A 22218-nucleotide genomic window follows, 5' to 3' on the forward strand; every position below is an offset into this window, starting at 1 on the left:
TATCCTCCCTCCTGTCCCTCCCTCCTGTCTCTCCTCCCTCCTCTCCCTCCTGTCCATCCTCTCCTCCCTCCTGTCTCTCCCCCATCCTGTCTCTCCTCTCCTCTCCTTCCTCCTCCCTCTCCTCCTCTGTTGCTTCCTCTGTCGTGGGAGTCAGTCTCGTCTCCGGTCTGGACTCATTAATGAGCTTTATTATACAACCAATTAACCACAAACACAGTCACTGACCAGTCACACACACATGCACACATGCACACATACACACACACACACACACACACACACACACACACACACACACACATACATACAACACATGCATACACACACACAGTACACACACACACATGCATACAACACATGCATACACACACACATGCATACACACACACACACTCACACACACACCTACACACACACACACACACACACGCACACACACAAAGATGGGTGTTGGGGTCAGGGTGGAGGGAAGGTTGGATTTGAAGGGAATAGACGTCATGTCTGCTGATGTAGCTCTGGCAATCATTCACAAGACAGGGAAGTATTCACAAAGTAATACAGGCACCATACCTCGCCTGCCTGCAGCGTGTGGACTAATGGCTCAGGGCGGCCTTCAATGTCTATCGTCGTCGTCGTCATCATCATCATCATCATCATCATCATCATCATCATCATCATCATCATCATCATCATCATCATTCATCAATCATCTTAATTAATTGATTTTCGCTGCAACCTCGTGTATTTACAATTACAAACGTGAAACGTCCCGAATACTACACTCGAATTTGAATCAGAATCCGAGGCGCGCGGGATACGGGGGTTGTGTTTGCGCGCTCCCGCTTTCGAGAATCGGTGACGCGCGCCGCCGCCAGGCAGCAGATATATGACTCAAAGCAGATCCCGACTTCATTCACCCCGGAGATCACAGTATTCGCGCGGGACCTGCCGTGGAGCTGATTTATATTATATATATATATATTATGTATATTAAACACCTGTATAGCTGAGAGACTTAAGGCGTTTTTAATCGTCATTTTATTTTGTCTAATCATCAACAGAGAGATCCCTATAAGTTTCCATTGTAGGGATGCATGTAACCGAGTTCACATTCCACAGTTCATGAAAAAGTGCCAAAATGCACGAGCGCTTCAGCGCAGAACGCGCAGGTGTCTCGGACTCCGGAGGGATTACAATTTACAAGGAATTCCCGGAGAAATTGAATACACTTGGATCCGTTTAATATTTCGACCCATCATCACCTGGTGTTTTGCAACAAGGAGTACAGACACACATCAACTTGACCTCGGCTTTGACTGCTAGGATTTTAGACCATCAGAGGGGAAGGAAACACAGATTTTACATTCCGTGCTGAGGTAGCGAGCCCTCCCGAGGGATGGTACTGGGTCCCCGGGACTTGGGAGCGACACCGCGGCTCCTCCAACGGAACTTTCTCCCGCCCTGGTGGTGCCACTCGGACCTGAGAGGAGATGAGAGCCGCGTTGTTCCACCTCCTCGCCTGCTGCCTGGGCTGTGTGCGCACCGCTGCTGAGGTATAGGATTAGGATTTAGGAACTCAACGGTTCTTTTTGGTTTTCGCTATTCCTCGTCAAATTACTGGAGTAATGTTCCTCTCTTTAGACGTATGTAATCATTTAAGTCGTGGTATTATAGTGCATCATCATAACACATTATCCCTTTTCAAGTTCAATTAATCAATCCGATGTGTTAAAAATGCATGTCAGGCACACAGGCCAGGGTTGCCACATTTCGAATAATAAATGCAACAAGTGCAATTAACTCGCGCTGGCGACCTCGTCTCGTTGTGCAATGAATTAATGATGAATGAACACTTTATTTAACAGGTTGCACGTTGCAGAATGGGTACAATACAGTACGGCTCAATACACACAATTGTTAAGGGGATGCAGACCAGAGAAAGACTTTCGTCTTGTTTACATCAGTGTCCCCCATATTCAATTCATAGTGCAACGAGTGCACGTATGTAATTTCCACGCAATAATGCATTATTATTTTCAAGGTTTAGGATACATCTACTTTAATCATGGTGTTTTAACGAAACGGTGCTCTTTTTTTTGTCAAGGAATCCCCTCTCCCCCAGGAGCTGCTGGAGCGGCTGTCCCGCAGCGAGATCCGCAGCATCAGCGACCTCCAGCGGCTACTAGAGATAGACTCCGTAGGTAAAGCGGCTCATAACAGCCTTTCTTACTCCTTAACCCTTTCACTACCACACTACAGAATGTTAACCCTTTCACTACCATCAACCGTCTGTAGTGTGGTAGTGAAAGGGTTAACCTTCTGTAGTGTGGTTGTGAAAGGGTTAATCTTCTGTATTGTTGCAGTGAAATAGTTAACCATTTGGTAGTGTGGTAGTGAAAGGGTTAAAGCGCCGGAGGATTATTGAAGTTGTGTGGAAATAAGGATCCTTTCAAATAAGCTGTTTACCTATTTTTAATGTGTGGGGTTTTGTGAACCTTGTTGTGCCCAAAACACCCACTCATAGCCTGTTTTAGCCCATGCATGCATAACGGCTCTACAGTCTATAACCATAAACCATGTATCAAACATATCAGAGTAAGAACACTGATAACATCACAGATTAAGCTCCCCTCATTCTTGTGATCTGAAGGGTGTGAGTGTGTGTGTTTGTGTGTGTGTGTGTGTATATGAGTGTGTGTGTGTGCGTGCATGTGTGTGTGTGTGTGCATGCGTGTGTGTGTGTGAGTGGGTGTATGTGTGTGTATGTGTGTGTGTACTTGTATTTCTATAGTACAGGGGACACTGACCTGTTTACACACTCACGCAATGGGTACCAAAAACATTATGGGGACACATTTGGGTGTCCCCATAACACAAATTAGGTTATGGTTAGGGTTATGGTTATGATTAGGTTATGATTAGGGTTAGGTTATGATTAGGTTATGGTTAGGGATAAGGCTAGGGTTAGTTACAGAATGCATGTAAGTCTATGTAATTATTTCACATAAACAAACATGTGTGTGAGTGAGTGTGTATGTGTGTCAGTGTGTATGTGTGTGTGTATGTGTGTGTGTGGTTTAATACAGGACCTTGCTGATGAACCGTTGGCATAGCCATGAGACTTGCGTGGTTCCGCGAGAGCCGTTGTCTCACCCCCTCGGCGCCACATTGCATCGAGGTGTCGGTTGGATGTGGTTCAGCGCACAGCAAGAGGATGTTGTCCTTTTCCCTGTTCTTGCGGACTTATTGCCAGAATGCCTGGTCGGGTGTTGCTAGGACACCAGTGGACCTGTGCTGCTGCTTGTGGCGCCTTGTGCTCACAGCTAGCATGAACTCTGTGACTGCTGCCGTCCACTTTAACTTCAAAGTGTCTTCATATACGTATTACCGGCTTGGCAAATAGGTTTAGCTGTGAAAAGTATGGTGGAAAGTAAAACAAATATTTGTACTCAAGTACTGTATTTAAGTACATTTTCTAGCTACTTGTACTTAATGTGAGTATTTTAATTTTAGGGAACTTTATACTTTTACTCCACTACATTTCAAGGGAAATATTGTACTTTTTACTCCACTACATTTATCTGAACCCATCAGTTACTAGTTACTTTGAAGAAAAGGATTTAGCATAGAAAACACAATATACAAAATAAAAATGTATGAAGATTATATATTTTCACAGTTGAAGCCTGTCAACTTCAAGAGGACATAATCAGAGCAGCATAACTGGACCATGTACCACTTTAACATAACATATAGAGGTCAATTGATACACAAACGTCAGGTAGAATGTGTACTTTTACCAGAGTACTCATTTATCTGAGTATTTCTACTTTTACTTAAGTAAACTAACTGTGCACTTCTTCCACCACTGGCTGTGAATGGGGCCTAAAAAACTGAATCTAGCATCCTTGGGACACAGCCGAACTGATTGAATTAGCAAAGTGACACAGGATGAAAGCTATTCCTTTCTATTCTTACACATTTACATTTTATATTTTGTCATTTAGCTGACACTTTTATCCAAAGCGACTTACAAGTTCTGTACGACAAGTCAGCAGGAAGGGTACAACTCTTACAGCTGAGTAACAATGTTCATCAAACAGTGCTGGACCTTGGGTGCTGCAGTGTTGAGTGCATAGTAGTAGAGACAAATTAGTAATAGAGTGCATGATAGTATAAGATGATGAACATAGGATGAAAAGTGTTGCATAAAACATGCATCTGTGCCCCCCCTGAGTCCGATTATAGATTCCACACATTAATACAAGGAATAGTTTTCTGTTTCTAACCTTCTTAAAAGTAGTTGATTCATTCTTCGTGTCGTTGGGACTCCGCAGAGCCACCATTAATTCTGGCATCATTGAAATGCAAATGGTGAGTGTGATGGCTCCCTGGCTTGGTGGGGGTCAAGTGCCTCAGTTCATTATGCTGTTGTCATGCTGCCCATTATTGGATCGAGACCAGGGCCAGGCAGGCTGCTGTGTTGCTATGTATAATTCATGCTGAAATTCCTGCATGTCAGGGGTAGAGAGAGAGAGGAGAGAGAGAGATAGAGAGAGAGAGAGAGAGAGAGAGAGAGAGAGAGAGAGAGAGAGAGAGAGAGAGAGAGAGAGAAGGAGAGAGAGAGAGAGAAGGAGAGGGAGAGAGAGAGAGAGAGGGGTGCGAGAGGACTTTGTTGTGCTTGAGAAGCACATTGTGTACGGATGCTGGAGTGAGTGTGTGACCGCACAGACACACAGACACACACAGACACACACAGATACAGAGATAGAGAGAAAGAGTGAAAGTGTGTGTGTGTGTATGTGTGTGTGCGTGTGTGTGAGAGAGGGAGAGAGAGAGAGAGAGCATTCAGACAAAGCATGAGGGTTTGGTGTCTATAATCAAATTAGAACGGTCCTGTCCAGACATCATTGAGACTCATTTCCGGGAATGAAACACATACACACACACGCACGCATGCACGCACGCACGCACGCACGCACGCACAGCACACACACACACACACACACACACACACACACACACACACACACACACACACACACACACACACACACACACACACACACACACACACACACACACACACACACTCACACCCATGCCATCTGTAGCTGTTTGTGGATGTCTCGGGGGATTTTGGCAGCGAGAAGTGTTGCGTGGTCTGATGATACTGAGTGAAAACACTTAAGTGTCTTGTATAGCCTCTTCTGTGGTCCATTAATACAGTTGGATGGGTCCTGTATACCAGTGTCATTCCGTTAGGGACGAAAACAAAAAATTAGCCCACTTGTAGTTTTTCCGGTCAGGACACACATAGGCAGTGTGCAAAATAAATGTCAATATGACACCCAGGGTCCCTCTTGGTTCCATTAGGCTACACACCTCACTAGGTGTGTGTTCCGACTGCATTTGCAGGACAATACAAGCTTCAAAGATTTGGGTCTCGGACGAGAACTCCTATAGTGTGAGCAGAGCATAGTGGCTCGGGTTCTAATGACTTTCACTTTGACCTAGTTTAAAGCCACAATCCATTATTGTTTGACGATCTAAGTGTTGTGTTACAGCATTAACATGTGGTAAAAATGCAAGTGTAGTTGTCATTAAATTACCGTCAGTCCATCTATCAAGAGCTCAGCTCATCAGTTTGAGAATTAAAGAAATCCTCAGATATCATATTTTGGCTACCACCTTTTGTTCACGTTTTGATTCAGGATCGAGGCTTTAAAATGCAGGAATGTTCAATCTTATAACCTGCAATGGATCATAAACAATTTGGGCAAAGTAAGCAATTGTAGTTTAGGTTCTGTACATTTAAGTGGTCAAATTACTCATTACTTTAGATTCAAAACGTGAATATCATGGGCGTGACCTTGTATTCCTTGGAAAGTGTGCTTGTGTGTGAGTGTGTTTGTGTGCTTGTGTGTGTGTGTGTAATATCTTTATTGAATGTGTGTGACAGGGTGTTGTTTTGTCTTCCACCAGAGAATGAGGTGATGGAAGAGACCAAACAGAGATACCACAAGGATGTCTCCCACAGCTACCCCAACCTGAAGAGAGCATACACACACACCAGACACAGGAGGAGCACTGGTGAGACACACACACACACACACACACACACACACACACACACACACACACACACACACACACACACACACACACACACACACACACACACACACACACACACACACACACACACACACACACACACACACACACACACACACACACACACACACACACACACGCACACCAGACACAGGAGGAGCACTGGTGAGACACACGCACAGTTTTTCGCAGGCCAGCTACGTGATGACGTCACGTTCGACTTGATATTGAATGTCCGGATTCATAACCATCATTTCTCTATGGCGAAAATTAACATGGTCCATCCCTGTTATCAAGGTTTGCCTTGTTGTAGCATTTGATTAGCTGGAAAAAGTACAACATATTTCATGTATAATTGTCTTTTTAGTTATTCTGTCTATGTCTAAAAGTGCTAACACTAAAATAGCAGAGGTCATTTACCAACCCATTGTATCATCATAATCAATCGGTGCTAACTTCCGCTATCATGAAATTAAGCATCTTCAAATATAGGCTTCGGTTGCACATGAAAGACATCTCTAGTCTAGACAATATGCCAATGTTTGGAGGGGCAATATTAGCCACAGATCTGGGAGGAGGTGATAGTATATATATATTACACTATATAACACATCGCTGTGCCTCACTGCCTCACTACAACTCTGGCAAATCTTCTGGACTTTTACTTTTTAAATCGTCAATTTACAATTTTACACTTATTACTGTACATTTTACTGTATATTACTGTATATTTTGGGCTGTATATTTTAGAATGTATATACATATCTCAGGATGTATATACCTGACTGTATTTTATTCTTATTCGTGATTTTAGATTTTAGATTTTTGACTACCTAAATGTTTACTGTGAGCGATCTGTAGTGCTGAATTTCCCTCAGGATCAATAAAGTACTTCTATTCTATTCTATTCTATTCTATTCTATTCTATTCTATTCTATTCTATTCTATTCCATTCTATTCTATTCTATTCTATTCTATTCTATTCTATTCTATTCTATTCTATTCTATTCTATTCTATTCTATTCTAGTCTGAAATCTCTTTCATTACCCCATTGACTTTTCCCATAGACGAGGCAGGACCAAATATGGTCATGTTCAAGTACAGTCATGAAATGCTCATTTAGGTCGGTCTGTTGACAGTCGTGTTTGTTTTTCTTTTTTCTTTTTACATTTAACACAGTGGCTTAGTTCCAGATTCATGAAACCTTCTTCTGTTTGTGGGAAATTATGTCATCTCTCATTTACTGTATTAATAGGAGCAAAAAAACGAATACCAAGATTGGAGATATGGTTTGTGTATGCGTGTGTGTGTGTGTGTATGCGTGTGTGTGTGTTTGTGTGTGTGTGTGTGTTTGTGTGTGTGTGTGTGTGTGTGTGTGTGTGTGTGTGTGTGTGTGTGTGTGTGTGTGTGTGTGTGTGCGCGTGCGTGTGTGTGTGCGTGTGTGTGTGAGGGGGTTGCAGCTTTTGCATCTCTTCTACGATTTACACTATGAATAGGAGATACAGTGTGTAGTAAAAAGGAGTGGTGTTGTGGGGTTGGGGTTGTGTGTGTAGATATACAGTATATAGATCTATACATTCATATATAGATAGATGGATAGATATATATATAGATAGATGGATAGATAGATATATATAGATAGATAGATGGATAGATAGATATATATATATATAAATCTATATAGATATATATAAAGAGAGAGAGAGAGAGAGAGAGATATAGAGAGAGATATATATAGAGAGAGATATATATAGAGAGAGATATATATAGATATATAGAGAGAGAGAGATATATGGATAGATAGATAGATAGATAGATAGATAGATAGATAGATAGATAGATAGATAGATAGATAGATAGATAGACAGACAGACAGACAGACAGACAGACAGACAGACAGACAGACAGACAGACAGACAGACAGACAGACAGACAGACAGACAGACAGACAGACAGACAGACAGACAGACAGACAGACAGACAGACAGACAGACAGACAGACAGACGTCCAAGGACTACAGGCCGGTGGCTCTAACCTAGGGCTGGGCGATAAAACGATAACGATAACTATCGCGATAAATTATTTCCTCGAAATAAACATGAAACGTGGTCGCAAAGTTTCGATATATCGATTTTCCAAGCTTGGCTCCGTTCAGCCTCGGCTCACCACACTCACTGACAACAACCAACGTTACGTGATGACGTGTTTACGCACAACAGCTAACAACCAATCAGTGAAGGAGATGGCCGAGAGCGAAGTATACCCGGAAGGAGGTAGGACTCACTCAACAACCAGGCTTGCTAGGCTAATTAGCTTGCACGCCGATGTTTTATATATTTACGTGCCGAGTATGTGTGTGACGTGAATTCTGAGGCCACGTTTATAGTAGTGGGGGTATACAGTGGACGTCGTTTCAATATATTGTGGCGGAAGAGAGTATTTTAGTGTAATATTTAGCACATTGTCATGGAATACTCCGCTTAGATACTACAGGCTTGCTAGGCTAATTAGCTTGCACGCCGATGTTTTATATATTTACGTGCCGAGTATGTGTGTGTTTTGAATTCTGAGGCCACGTTTATAGTAGTGTGAGGTATACAGTTCGTTTCAATATATTGTGGCGGAAGAGAGTATTTTAGTGTCATATTTATTGTCATGAGATACTCCGCTTGTCGGCTAACTACTAACGTAACGTGCGCGGACTGATGACGACATCAACTCGACTTGAGACATTCGCAGCAGCATAAGAAGTCAATTAAACTTGACGGACATTATATCGACGATAATTATCGATATCGAATTATATGAAAATAATTTTATAATTTTATCGCGATAACGTTTTTGGTCATATCGCCCAGCCCTACTCTAACCTCCCATATAATGAAGACCATGGAGAGGTTAGTCCTGGAGCAACTCCGCCCGGTGATCAAACCCCACCTAGACCCACTCCAGTTTGCCTACCAGCCCCGACTGGGGGTAGAGGATGCTGTCATCTACCTGCTGAACCGAGCCTACACTCACCTAGACAAGCCGGGGAGCACTGTGAGAGTCATGTTCTTTGACTTCTCCTGTGCTTTTGATACCATAAGGCCTGGGCTGCTGGGTGAGAAGTTGGAGGCGATGCAGGTAGAGGCCCCCCTGGTGTCCTGGGTTGTTGACTATCTGACGGGCAGACCACAGTACGTGCGCCTACGGAGCTGTGTGTCAGACAACACCGGGGCCCCGCAGGGGACAGTCCTCTCTCCCTTCCTCTTCACCGTCTACACCAACGACTTCCACTATCGGTCAGAGTCCTGCCACCTTCAGATGTTTTCTGATGACTCTGCGATAGTGGGATGTATAAAGGACGGTGTGCACATCGACAACAAACTGAATGGGTCAAAACATGCAGGGCTACATCTGCTCCTCCCTCCCCATCAACATGGACCCCCTGCAATTTGCATACCGCCCCAACAGGTCCACGGAGGACGCCATATCCCATGTGCTGCACACAGCAGCATCACACCTGGACAAGAGGCAGGGGAACTATGTGAGAATGCTATTCATCGACTACAGCTCGGCATTCAATACCATAGTCCCCTCCATACTCATAGCCAAGCTCAGGGACCTGGGCTTGGGCTATGACCTCTGCCAGTGGGTCTTGGACTTCCTGACTGGCAGACCCCAGGTGGTGAGAGCAGGCAACTGCACCTCCTCATCCATCACCCTCAACATAGGGGCCCCCCAGGGCTGTGTTCTGAGTCCCCTCCTCTACTCCCTGTACACACACGACTGTGTGGCTCAGCGGAGTAGCAATACAATCGTCAAATTTGCTGACGACACAGTGGTGGTGGGCCTGATCTCTGCCAACGACGAGAGGGCCTACCTGGAAGAGGTCAAGGTCCTGGCGGGATGGTGCCAGGAAAACAGCCTCTCCCTGAACGTCAGCAAAACAAAGGAGATGATTGTGGACTTCAGGAGGTCGGGGGTCAAGGACTACAGCCCCCTCAGCATCGACGGGGCACCGGTTGAGAGAGTCAACAGCTTCAAGTACCTCGGAGCCCACATATCCGAGGACTTGAAATGGACCATACACATTAACAGTGTGGTGAAGAAGGCACGACAACGCCTCTACTTCCTCAGGCGCCTAAGGAAGTTCCAAGTCAGCCAGAAGATCCTTAAGAACTTCTACTCATGTACAATAGAGAGCATCTTGACCGGCAACATCACCTCCTGGTTTGGGAATAGCACTGCAAAAGACCAAAGCAGACTACAAAGAGTGACACGTTCAGCCGAACGCACAATTGGAGGGGGGCTCCCCACCCTCCAGAACATTTACTACAAGCGTTGCAAGGGGAAGGCTAAGAGAATTATTAAGGACTCGAGCCACCCGAACAACTGCCTCTTTGAACTGCTGCCGTCAGGCAAGCGATACAGGAGTCTCAAGGCGAGCACAGAAAGACTCAGAAGTAGCTTCTATCCCCAGGCCATCAGGCTGCTAAACGAACAATGAATGAACACTACACAACAACAACCACCAAACACACATAGCACACACATCCACACGCACACACTCACTTTAAACAAACACACTGTAGCACCCACTACACACACTTTATAGCACACACCCACTTTAAACAAACACACTGTAGCACCCACTCCCCACACTTTATATTTATGGATGAAGGATTGCACTACAACTCGTACACCTTACTGTAAATTGTACCTAAAATTGTACCTCATCCCATTTCTGCTTTGCACTAGATAGTACTGTACATTAGTACACTGCATAGTATTGTGTATTGTATATTATATGGTAACTCAGAACATTGTACATATGTCTATACCGAACAACTGTGACCTCATTTTCTTCTTCTAAATTCATGCTATATTATGTTATTATGTTATTTGATACTATCTTGTCTAGCACAGTCTCTGGAGCGTAACAGTAAGAAGCATTTTGTATGAAAGTATTCTGTACTTCTGTATGACAACTATTAAAGAACTTGAACTTGAACTTGAACTGTACAAGAAGGGCCAGAGCCGACTCTACTTCCTCAGAAGGCTGAGATCCTTCAATATCTGTACAAGGATGTTGAGGATGTCCTATGAGTCTGTGGTGGCGGGCGCCTTCTTGTACGCTGTGACCTGCTGGGGCAGCGGACTGAGAGCAGGGGACACAAACAGGCTGGATAAGCTGGTCAGGAAGGCCAGTAGCGTGGTTGGGGTGGAGCTGGACTCCCTAGCGAGGGTGGCGGAGAGGAGGAGCCTTGCTAAGCTCCAGGCCATCAGGGAAAACCCCTCCCACCCACTATACACAGACTTGGCTGACAGGAGGAGCATGTTCAGTGCCAGGCTCACACTACCTAAATGCAGCACTGAACGGCACAGGAAGTCCTTCATTCCAACAGCCATCAGACTATACAATGCATCACTGTGCCTCACTGCATCACTGAGCACAGAGTGACAGTTACCATCTTCCTGGACTCTTAGTTTTGAAACAGCACTGTGCAATATTACACCTACTGTAGACCTCAGTATATCTTTACTGTATTTATTTACTGTATATTTTATTCCATTTTTATTCTATTTTATTCTACTCTTATCTTAGGCAATTTGATTTGATTTGTTTTGTTATTCTTATTCGTGACCTGTTCTGTCTAAATGTTTAAATGTTGAGCGATTTGCAGTGTCAAATTTCACTCGGGATAATAAAAGTATTTCTATTCTATTCTCTATTCTAAAAGTAATCAGATTACAGATCAGATTGGTACTCAGTATTGGCCAATACCCAAAGCCAGGTATCAGTATCAGAACTGAAAGAGTCAGATCGGTGCATCCCTAACAGACAGACAGACAGACAGACAGACAGACAGACAGACAGACAGGCATACATGAAGACAGACATACAGACAGACATACACACATACATACAGACAGACATACAGACAGACAGACATAAAAACAGACATAAAGACTGACAGACAGACATAAAGACTGACAGATAGACAGACAGACAGACATAAAGACTGACAGACGTACAGACAGGCAGACAGACAGACAGACAGACAGACAGACAGACAGACAGACAGACAGACAGACAGACAGACAGACAGACGTACAGACAGACATACATACAGACAGACAGACGTACATACGTACAGACAGACAGACAGACATACAGACAGACAGACGTACAGACAGACAGACAGACAGACGTACAGACAGACAGACGTACAGATGTACAGACAGACAGACGTACAGACAGACAGACGTACAGACAGACAGACAGACAGACGTACAGACGGACAGACAGACATACAGACAGACGTGCAGACAGACAGGCAGACAGACGTACAGATAGACAGACAGAGAGACAGACAGACAGACAGATGTACAGACAGAGAGACAGACAGACAGACAGACAGACAGACAGACAGACAGACAGACAGACAGACAGACAGACAGACAGACAGACAGACAGACAGACAGACAGACAGACGTACAGACAGACAGACAGACGTACAGAGAGACAGACAGACAGACAGTATGTTGTTCTAACTTGACCTCTACACATTCCCCAGTGGTGGAGGAGGCCCTGCTGCCGGCGGTGTGCAAGGTGCGGACCGTTATCTACGAGATCCCCAGGAGTCAGGTGGACCCCACCTCAGCCAACTTCATCATCTGGCCTCCCTGTGTGGAGGTGAAGCGCTGCACGGGCTGCTGCAACACCAGCAACATGCGCTGCCAGCCGGCGCGCAAGCAGCACCGCACCGTCAAGGTAGGCACCGCCGGCTCAGCAGAAAACATAAAGCACTTCATCGACCGCAGGAAAAAAGGTATATGTATGTTATTTTATATATATTTCCGGTATATATGTATCGGTAAAAGATTGCAATTTATGCCTGGGGGGGGGGGAACATTCTACTTGCTGGAGATTTAATACATCACAGCTTCAAGATGATCATTCATGTGAATTTATTAGACAACATATATTGGAATACTGGGAAATAAAACCCCACCTCTCTTTTTCTTGATCCTTGTGATTGAAGGATCAAGAAAAGAGGGTGGGGCTTGAGATAGGTCAATTCATATTGATATCACAGCATGAGAGAAAGTGTTGTGTCTGTATTTCCATAAAACAAAATGTATGCATTTTTCTAAATCAACACAATAAATGAGTGTGAGAAGAGTCAGATGTGTTCCGCTCAAACCCAGAAATATGGGATGCATATGATACAATAAGTGTGGTCAGCAGTGGTGGAAGAAGTACACAGTTCCTAAGTAAAAGTAGAAATACCCAGATAAATGAGTACTCTGGTAAAAGGAAAAGTCCTCCATTCAAATTCTACTTAAGTAAAAGTAGAGAAGTATTTGCAATTGAATGTACTTATCTAAAGTAAAAGTATGCATTCTACATGACGTTTGTGTATTCCAGTGCTTGGGCATGTTCAAACCTCCATCCACTGACGTCTAAAGGTTAATGTTAAAGTGGTACATGGTCCAGTTATGCTGCCCTGATTAAAGGTTAATGATAAAAGTGGTACATGGTCCAGTTATTACGTCCCCTTGAAGTTGACAGGCTTCAGATTTGAAAGTACATAATCTTCATATATTTTTGCGATGTTTTCTATGCAAAATCTTTTTCTTCAAAGTAACTAGTTCAGATAAATGTAGTGGAGTAAAAAGTACAATATTTCCTTTGAAATGTAGTGGAGTAAAAGTATAAAGTTTCCTAAATAAAAATACTCACGTAAAGTACAAGTAGCTCGAAATTGTACTTAAGTACAGTATTTGAGTAACAATACTTAGCTACTTTCCACCGCTGGTGGTCAGTTATATATCGTACTTGCATCGCGTCCCGCTCTTAAGCCATACCGAGATATACCTCATCTCATGTACCTATTGTACTCCATCAACGAAAAAACCAAATACACCCCCCACCTGCCAGGCCCCGCCCCTAGTGGCGTGCTACTTAGTACTGGGCATGGCCACCACTCACTCTTCCTCTATTTTCGTTTCCATCATAGCGGATGCAAGTCGCCCTATGCAACTAGCTGTTCGAAAAGTTTAGATAATATTGAGTGCTTACTGAAGATTTGCCTACCCCTGAACTCTTCGCGGCATGTTCTGGCGGTTCTGCGACTCTGCAGCGGGATGCATTTTCGATGCATCTCAGCGTCGAGTTCGGTAGTTTCCTTGTCTTGTTGACAGCAGACAGGGGACAGCGTGTGAGGTGTAGCTATCGAGTTACCTCGCACAAGGTAGGACTTACGCCACTAGGCATTATCGCTGGTGTTAGTAAATGCTGCTTGTTGTGAGTTGTATTTTGCGCCAGGGGCAGGATGTTTGGGTAAACGTCCCTCTAAGAGGTGGACGTTTCCCAGGCTGTCCTGGAGCGCGCTGCTAATACTAAATGCTATAAATGCTGGGTCAATGTTCTACTGTTCCCCGCTGTGGGATGTCACTAGGCATGACAAATGCTGGCGTTTGTGATGTGCTCGAGTTGTCCCGAGAGACAACCGAGTGTGTATTGGCGCAAGCGGCGGGATATCTGGGTAAACGTTGTTGTTTTCCCCGTTATCCTGAAGCGCGCGGCTAACGCTATGCTATTTTTGGGCTACTGTTTCTATTCTGTCTCTCTGCTACGGGAATGTCTGTCTATACTACAGTTTTTCCCTCATCCCAACCATTCATGCTGACGGTCAATCGGTGTCTACTGGGGGAGTAGTGCGGGGGGGGGGCTTTGTTTACCTTCATGGGTAATTGAGCTGAGGTCTAGGGCTGGTGTGCTGTTGTGAATATTATGAATGAATGCGGGACTGGTTCTCTCTGCCTGAAGAAGTCCACTATTATCCCTGTACCCAAAAAATCCAAGCCTGCTTGCCTCAACGACTACCGCCCTGTAGCTCTCACCTCCATAGCCATGAAGTGCTTTGAGAAGCTAGTAAAGGGCTACATCTGCTCCTCCCTCCCCATCAACATGGACCCCCTGCAATTTGCATACCGCCCCAACAGGTCCACGGAGGACGCCATAGCCCATGTGCTGCACACAGCAGCATCACACCTGGACAAGAGGAAGGGGAACTATGTGAGAATGCTATTCATCGACTACAGCTCGGCATTCAATACCATAGTCCCCTCCAAACTCATAGCCAAGCTCAGGGACCTGGGCTTGAACTATGACCTCTGTCAGTGGGTCTTGGACTTCCTGACGGGCAGACCCCAGGTGGTGAGAGAAGGCAACTGCACCTCCTCATCCATCACCCTCAACATAGGGGCCCCCCAGGGCTGTGTTCTGAGTCCCCTCCTCTACTCCCTGTACACACACGACTGTGTGGCTCAGCGGAGTAGCAACACAATCATCAAATTTGCTGACGACACAGTGGTGGTGGGCCTGATCTCTGCCAACGACGAGAGGGCCTACCTGGAAGAGGTCAAGGTCCTGGCGGGATGGTGCCAGGAAAACAGCCTCTCCCTGAACGTCAGCAAAACAAAGGAGATGATTGTGAACTTCAGGAGGTCGGGGGTCAAGGACTACAGCCCCCTCAGCATCGACGGGGCACCGGTTGAGAGAGTCAACAGCTTTAAGTACCTCGGAGCCTACATATCCGAGGACTTGACATGGACCACACACATTGACAGTGTTGTGAAGAAGGCACGACAACGCCTCTACTTCCTCAGGCGCCTAAGGAAGTTCCAAGTCAGTCAGAAGATCCTTAAGAACTTCTACTCATGTACAATAGAGAGCATCCTGACTGGCAACATCACCTCCTGGTTTGGGAATAGCACTGCACAAGACCGAAGCAGACTACAAAGAGTGACACGTTCAGCCGAACGCACAATCGGAGGGGGGCTCCCCACCCTCCAGAACATTTACAGCAAGCGGTGCAGGGGCAAGGCTAAGAGAATCATTAAAGACTCCAGTCACCCGAACAACTGCCTCTTTGAACTGCTGCGGTCAGGCAAGCGATACCGGAGTCTCAAGGTGAGCACAGAAAGACTCAGAAGAAGCTTCTATCCCCAGGCCATCAGGCTGCTCAACGAACAATGAACACTACACAACAACAACCATCAAACGCACATAGCACACACATCCACACGCACACACTCACTTTAAACAAACACACTGTAGCACCCACTCCCCACACTTTATAGCACACACTCACTTTAAACAAACACACTGTAGCACCCACTCCCCACACTTTATATTTATTGATGAAGGATTGCACTACAACTCGTACACCTTACTGTAAATTGTACCTACATTGTACCTCATCCCATTTCTGCTTTGCACTATATAGTATTGTACATTAGTACACTGCATAGTATTGTATATTATATGGTAACTCAGTTACGTCTATTCTGCATCGAACATTGTACATATGTCTATACTGAACACTGTGACCTCACTTTCTACTTCTAATTTACATGCTATACTATGTTATTTGATACTATCTTGTCTAGCACAGTCTCTGGAGCGTAACAGTAAGAAGCATTTTGTATGAAAGTATTCTGTACTTCTGTATGACAACTATTAAAGAAACTTGAAACTTGAAACTTGAACTTGGTCCGCCTACCCTTAACGTCGTGTGCATAGGATTGCCCATTCTACAGTATGTTCGTGGTGTTAGTTCATTTATTCATTAACCCCTTCATGGTGCACACCACAGTGGAGGTTGCTGTTTGCAACCACCACTGGTGCTCCGTGTTTGCATCAGTCCTTTGCTTTTGACATGTTGAAACAGTGCCCCGCCCGGCCGACGCCATGAGGTGGGTTGGCCCGGCGAGTGGCTGGTGGGCTGCTAAAGCCTGTACCGCCACGGTATGGAATTGGCAGCGATTAGTAACTGTGTTCGAATTGCTGTTTTTTTCTATAAAAAAATGGTGTCTGGTGGCGGGGCCTTGAGGGCCAGCCGACGTCGACACATCGCGCGAGGTTGTTGACGTTATTAGCTTTGACCTAGCCGCAAGCTATAACCGCTCAGGGCTCCCCTCTCCGCAGAGGATTTTTGTCTTCCGCTGGAGCGCGGGCGGTATTGTCCTAGGCCCCACACCGCCTCACACCGCGCAGCCAGAAGAAGAGAGAGCACAGCCTCGTCAGCGGCGATGACGAGGCCCTCGACAGGCGGCCATGTTTTCCCCCGCCAGAGGTATCCTGGGCGTTGAATCGACAGGTGTCCACAAGGCCGACAGCCTTGGCGGCCTAGGGAACGGCCATGTTGGATGGGCTCGGTTTGGAATATACAAGCCGTCGCCGTCCTGCCGCAAGCAGCCCGCTCTCCGATCACTCCCTCCCCCAACACCAGCGGAAAAAGGGGGCTCTGATTGTTTCCTTTGGCTGCGGGCCGTGTGCCTTACGTTGAAGCGCGTGCGGCCCCACTTTTCGCTTCTCATGGGGACAGGGGCTGACACCCAGTTGATGGCTGAGCCTGGGTCTGTCCATGAGAATGTTGTGCTGTCAAGCGGCTCCCACACCATAAGCTGTGTTAGTTGAGCCTGGTGTTACGTCTGTCAACTATAAGTGTTGTCAGCAGGGGGGCTCGAAACCTTTTTGAGGCACACAGTGCAGGCTTTCCCGACCTCGCCTTCGCCAGGCCAGGTATCATGTTGGTGCCTCCCACTCCCGCGAGATCGGCAGTGGTCTGAAAAGAAGAGGTGCGCGTGATTTAGGTGGTAGTAATATCACTGCAGGGCTACGGTGTGTAGGAACCCATGGGGTCCTCACGCCTTGCATGTCCGGCTGCAGAACAACTCCTCAGCATGTTCTGGAGGGGTGTTCAGTGGGGGGGCTTTTGTCACCTAGATTGATGTCAGCTTCCCCCGTATCAAACCGGCCCTTTCTATCGGGGTCCCCCCTTGGGTGTGATTGCCTCGTGGGTTGTGTCAGGTTCCGCTCCGACTCCACGGAACGCTCTGCTCGCACGGGTCCAGGGTTGGCTACGCACAGCGGGTGGGACCGGGCCGCCTATCTACAGTTCCTGGCGGACCTGCGCCACATGGCGGTGGGTGCGTTGGGAGTGTTGTCACATATGGCTACAGCAGTACCATATGTCGAGGTGGATGGAGAGAACGCTGAGGCGAGGACTTGTATTTACACAACCCCACCCGTTTTCGGGTTTGGTACAGACCCTATTGTCAGGGTCACCAGCAGTGACAGCTCTGGTCAACGAGATCCAATCTCTGTGGACGAAGCAAGCCATCGTCGTGGCGTTTTCCTCCCAGTGTTCTCTGGTGCCTGAGAAATCGGGAGGGGGGGTGTCAGACCCATGCTGGACCTGTCCCATGGGAAGGTTCGGCATTTTTTGGATCGTCTCCTACCTGTTGAACACTGTCAGGTAGGGGTCTGGTTCTCCTCCATAGACCTGTAGGATGCGTATTCGCATCTCCGATCGTCCATCCTAGGGCTTACCTACGCTTCCTTTGCAGGGTTAGCGTATGAGTACCAGAGGCTGCCGTTCGGTTTTCTCTGGCTCCCCGCATCTTCACCAAGTGCGTGGAGGCCGCACTGGGGCCTCTGCGTCGTCAGGGGTTACGAAGTGTATTCTGCCCTGACGACGTTCTGGTCCTTCGCGGTCAAGGTGGATCGTCGGGTCTCGTACCAGGCAGGTTCCTACCAGCCTGGGGTTTGCTGTAGACTGGAAGTAGAGTACTTCTCTTCCCAGTCAACGGTTGGAGTGCTATGGGCATCCCTCTCAGAGCGTGTTGGCGACACGCTCGGGAGTTTCCGTCCTAGGACGGTTACGGCGCTGTCTGTTATACGCCTGCTCGGTATGATGGCATCTGCTCATTCCGTGGTCCCTCTTGGCCTCCTCTTCACCCCAGGAGGGGGTTACGGAGGTGGGTTTTCCAGTATGGAAATAGACCCGGTGAGAGGCAAGTGGAAGCGGCTAAGGTTCCCGTGTCAGTACTGGGGGACCTCGCCCTGGGGGGTTCCTCACCAGGGGGGTCCCCATGGGCAGTAGGCTGTCACACGTCACGTTTTTCACCGACGCCTCCCTCGCTGGAGATGCGTCGGGCCAACGCAGTAGGGGGCAGCTGGCAAACCATGCTGCCCGGTCTGCGCTACGTTCAATGTGTTGGTATTGAAAGCGGTCCTTCTGGTCCTCAAACGGTGTTGATCAGGACGGACAATACGACGTCAGTGTCGTATATGGACAGACAGGGAGGAGTACGCTCCCCCCGTCTGCACCGGGCGGCGGGCGGCTGGCTATGGGCGTCCTCCATCTGCACGGCCTGAGGGCTCCCCACATCCCCGGCAGGGTGAATGTGGGTACAGGTGTAATGTCGCGGGGCGGTCTTCATCCTGACAGGTGGGGATTACGTCCGGACATAGCCAAGCAGGTCTGGGACCGATGCCGTGCCGCCTGGGATTCTTTCCCCATACATCTGTTAGGTCAGTTGTTGGGGCGGGTACGTTGAGGAGTGCAGGTCCTTGATCCTGATTGCGCCGGACCGGGGCGCAGCTGTGTGGTTCCCGGTCCTGATCCAGCTACTGGTAGCTCCGCCATGGCCTATTCCTTGGTCAGCGAAGGCCCTCACTCAAGCACACAGGTCGCTGTTCAGCACCCGGTGTTGTGCCAACGTCTGATGGTTTGGCTGGTGAGAGGGTAAGTCTGGAGAGGATGGACCCTTCTGTGGTTGATACCATCCGGAATGCGCATGCTCCCTCCACTGTCGCCCTTACGCGGGCAGATGGCGTATGTTCCAAGAGTGGTGTAAGGCGGGGGGCAGGGACCGGTGTCCTGCCCCCTGGATACTGTCCTTGTTTACCTCCAGTCTCTCTTTGATAGACTGTCGGCTTTGACGGTGAGGGTATATGCAGCAGCTATATCATCTTATCATGAGGGATTTGAGGGTGATGTTTTGTCCAGTCACCCTCTTGTGAAGCGTTTCCTGCTTGGCGCCCGACGCGTTAAGCCGGTAAAACGCTCTTTGGCTCCGAGTTGGGATCTTCAATTGGTCCTCGGTCGGTTGTCCTTGGCCCCGTTTGAGCCTCTTGAGCAAGCGCCGTTGGAACAGCTGTCGTTCAAGACCGCGTTCTTGCTGGCCGTCACCTCCGCTGAACGCGTGGGTGTGCTTTGTGCTCTCTCGGTACGACCAGAGTGCCTGTCTTTCGTTCCGATTGCGGTGCCACTCTGCGGCCTAATCCTGCCTTCATGCCTAAAAATATCCAGAGTTCCTTGGGGTGGCGGCCTCTGCCGCTCTGCTGGGTGGGGCCTCGGTGGAGGACATCTGTGCTGCAGCTTCATGGTCCTCCCCGGGTCCCTTCGTAAGGTTTTACCTCATGGACATGACCGGGGGTTCTGTCTCCCAGGCGGTTCTGAGGTCTGTGGCCTCTCCTGCTTCCCATCCTTTGGTGGGGTAGCAGGGGTGTGTGGGTATGGGCCACAGTGTGTTGTGTCACACGTGGTTCCGCCTGTGCTGTGTGTTCAAGGGGTTCTAGTTCCCTGTTGTTCGCACTCGGGTGGAGTTGACTGCGCCCCCTCTTCATTAGGAAGGATGGGGTGACGGGACTCCCCTTTCCCCTTGATGTGGGCTTACGGGTCCTCAGGGGGTGCATCTGTCGGGCCTCGCGTCCGCTCTACCCCATATCTCGGTATGGCTTAAGAGCGGGACGGGATGCAAGTACGATATATGTACTGGCTAAGCGTCCCGCTCTTAGCGTGCCCTGAGTTCCCTTGGGGAAACTTTTCTTTGGAAACGATTTTTTCCGAGGAAGAGTGAGTGGTGGCCATGCCCAGTACTAAGTAGCACGCCACTAGGGGCGGGGCCTGGCAGGTGAGGGGTGTATTTGTTTTTTTCGTTGATGGAGTACAATAGGTACATGAGATGAGGTATATCTCGGTATGGCTTAAGAGCGGGACGCTTAGCCAGTACTCATTATCACTGGGGAATTCAATGGGAGATAGACCCCTTGCATATGAATGAATGAATGAAAACTTTATTTAACAGATTGCAGAATGGGTACAATACAGTACGGCTCAATACACACAATTGTTAAGGGGATGCAGACCAGAGAAAGACGTTTGTCTTGTTTACATCAGGGTCCCCCATTTTCAATTCATATTGACATTTATGACATACACAACATACATGACATTTATGGCATCGGGACATACAGGTATTTAGTACTTATACATTTGTGACATAAACGGTATTCAAATATACAGTACTGTTACCCAATACCCATAGATCCTGACAGAGTATATACATATGATGGGGAGGGGACTGTACATTAGGAGGGGGTGGGTGGGTGGGAGAGAAATATACATACGGTGGGGAGGAGACTGTACATTTGGAGGGGGTGGGTGGGTGGGAGAGAAATATACATACGGCGGGGAGAGAATATATACATGCGGTGGGGAGGAGACTGTCTATTAGGAGGGGGTGGAGGGTTTGGATATTTACGGTGGCCAGTTTCGACACCAGCGAAGGCATAGACACTTCTCAGCCTTATGACTAAGATCAAGTGAAGTATCTGTTCTTATCAGTTTAATGTCTCCTACCCGGGGACCATAATTAAATGGATTTTTGGAACAGGGAGATTGAATAGGGGCTTTTGCTCTGTCCACTCCATGCATCGACCTGGTATCGCAGTACCTATATCTCCAGGAATGAAGTAAGTCAAGTTCAAGTTTTTATTTTTATTTGTCAAGTATAAGGTACATGTACAGTCAGGGCCGCCTGGGAGAAATGCGAGGCCCTGTGCGAGATTTAAACGTGAGCCCCCCCCCCCCCCCCCCTAAAAGGTAAAAAAAAGATAAATAAATTAATATATATATATATTTTTTTTTTTCATACAGTCAACATATTCTTAAATAATAGCGCTGCCCGAGGCTGGGCATGATACAGTCAACATATAGCAAGAGAGAGAGCGAGAGAGAGCTCCCGTTCTACTGCCTTCACGAAATAAAAACCTGGATGTCATCTAATCTCCTCAAACTCAACAACAATAAAACCGAGCTCATGGTTGTGGCACCCAAGGCTCTGCTCCGGAAGGTTGGGGATCTCACCCTCAACATTGACGGCTGCTCCATCTCCCCATCCCCTAAGGTCCGCAACCTGGGCGTTATCCTGGACTCCACCCTTTCCTATCAATCCCATGTCAATTCCCTCA

The 22218-nt window shown here is 47.2% G+C and overlaps 1 protein-coding gene across 2 annotated transcripts in view; it reads left to right on the top strand.

Annotated features, from left to right (window-relative positions):
* The first annotated feature begins 931 nt into the window (after nt 1–931).
* LOC311232105 (platelet-derived growth factor subunit A-like) overlaps nt 932–22218 on the top strand; it is a 36744-nt gene continuing 15457 nt past the window's right edge. For both annotated transcript variants that reach the window (XM_084318790.1, XM_084318791.1), the window contains exons 1-4: nt 932–1553; nt 2105–2201; nt 5986–6093; nt 12683–12879. In XM_084318790.1, coding sequence (XP_084174916.1) covers nt 1491–1553; nt 2105–2201; nt 5986–6093; nt 12683–12879 — 465 coding nt within the window. In that variant the 5' untranslated portion in view covers nt 932–1490. The remainder of the gene's footprint in view (nt 1554–2104; nt 2202–5985; nt 6094–12682; nt 12880–22218) is intronic.

The sequence above is a fragment of the Notolepis coatsorum genome, assembly GCF_963971535.1.
Source record: "Notolepis coatsorum genome assembly, chromosome: 7".
Lineage (NCBI taxonomy): Eukaryota > Metazoa > Chordata > Actinopteri > Aulopiformes > Paralepididae > Notolepis > Notolepis coatsorum.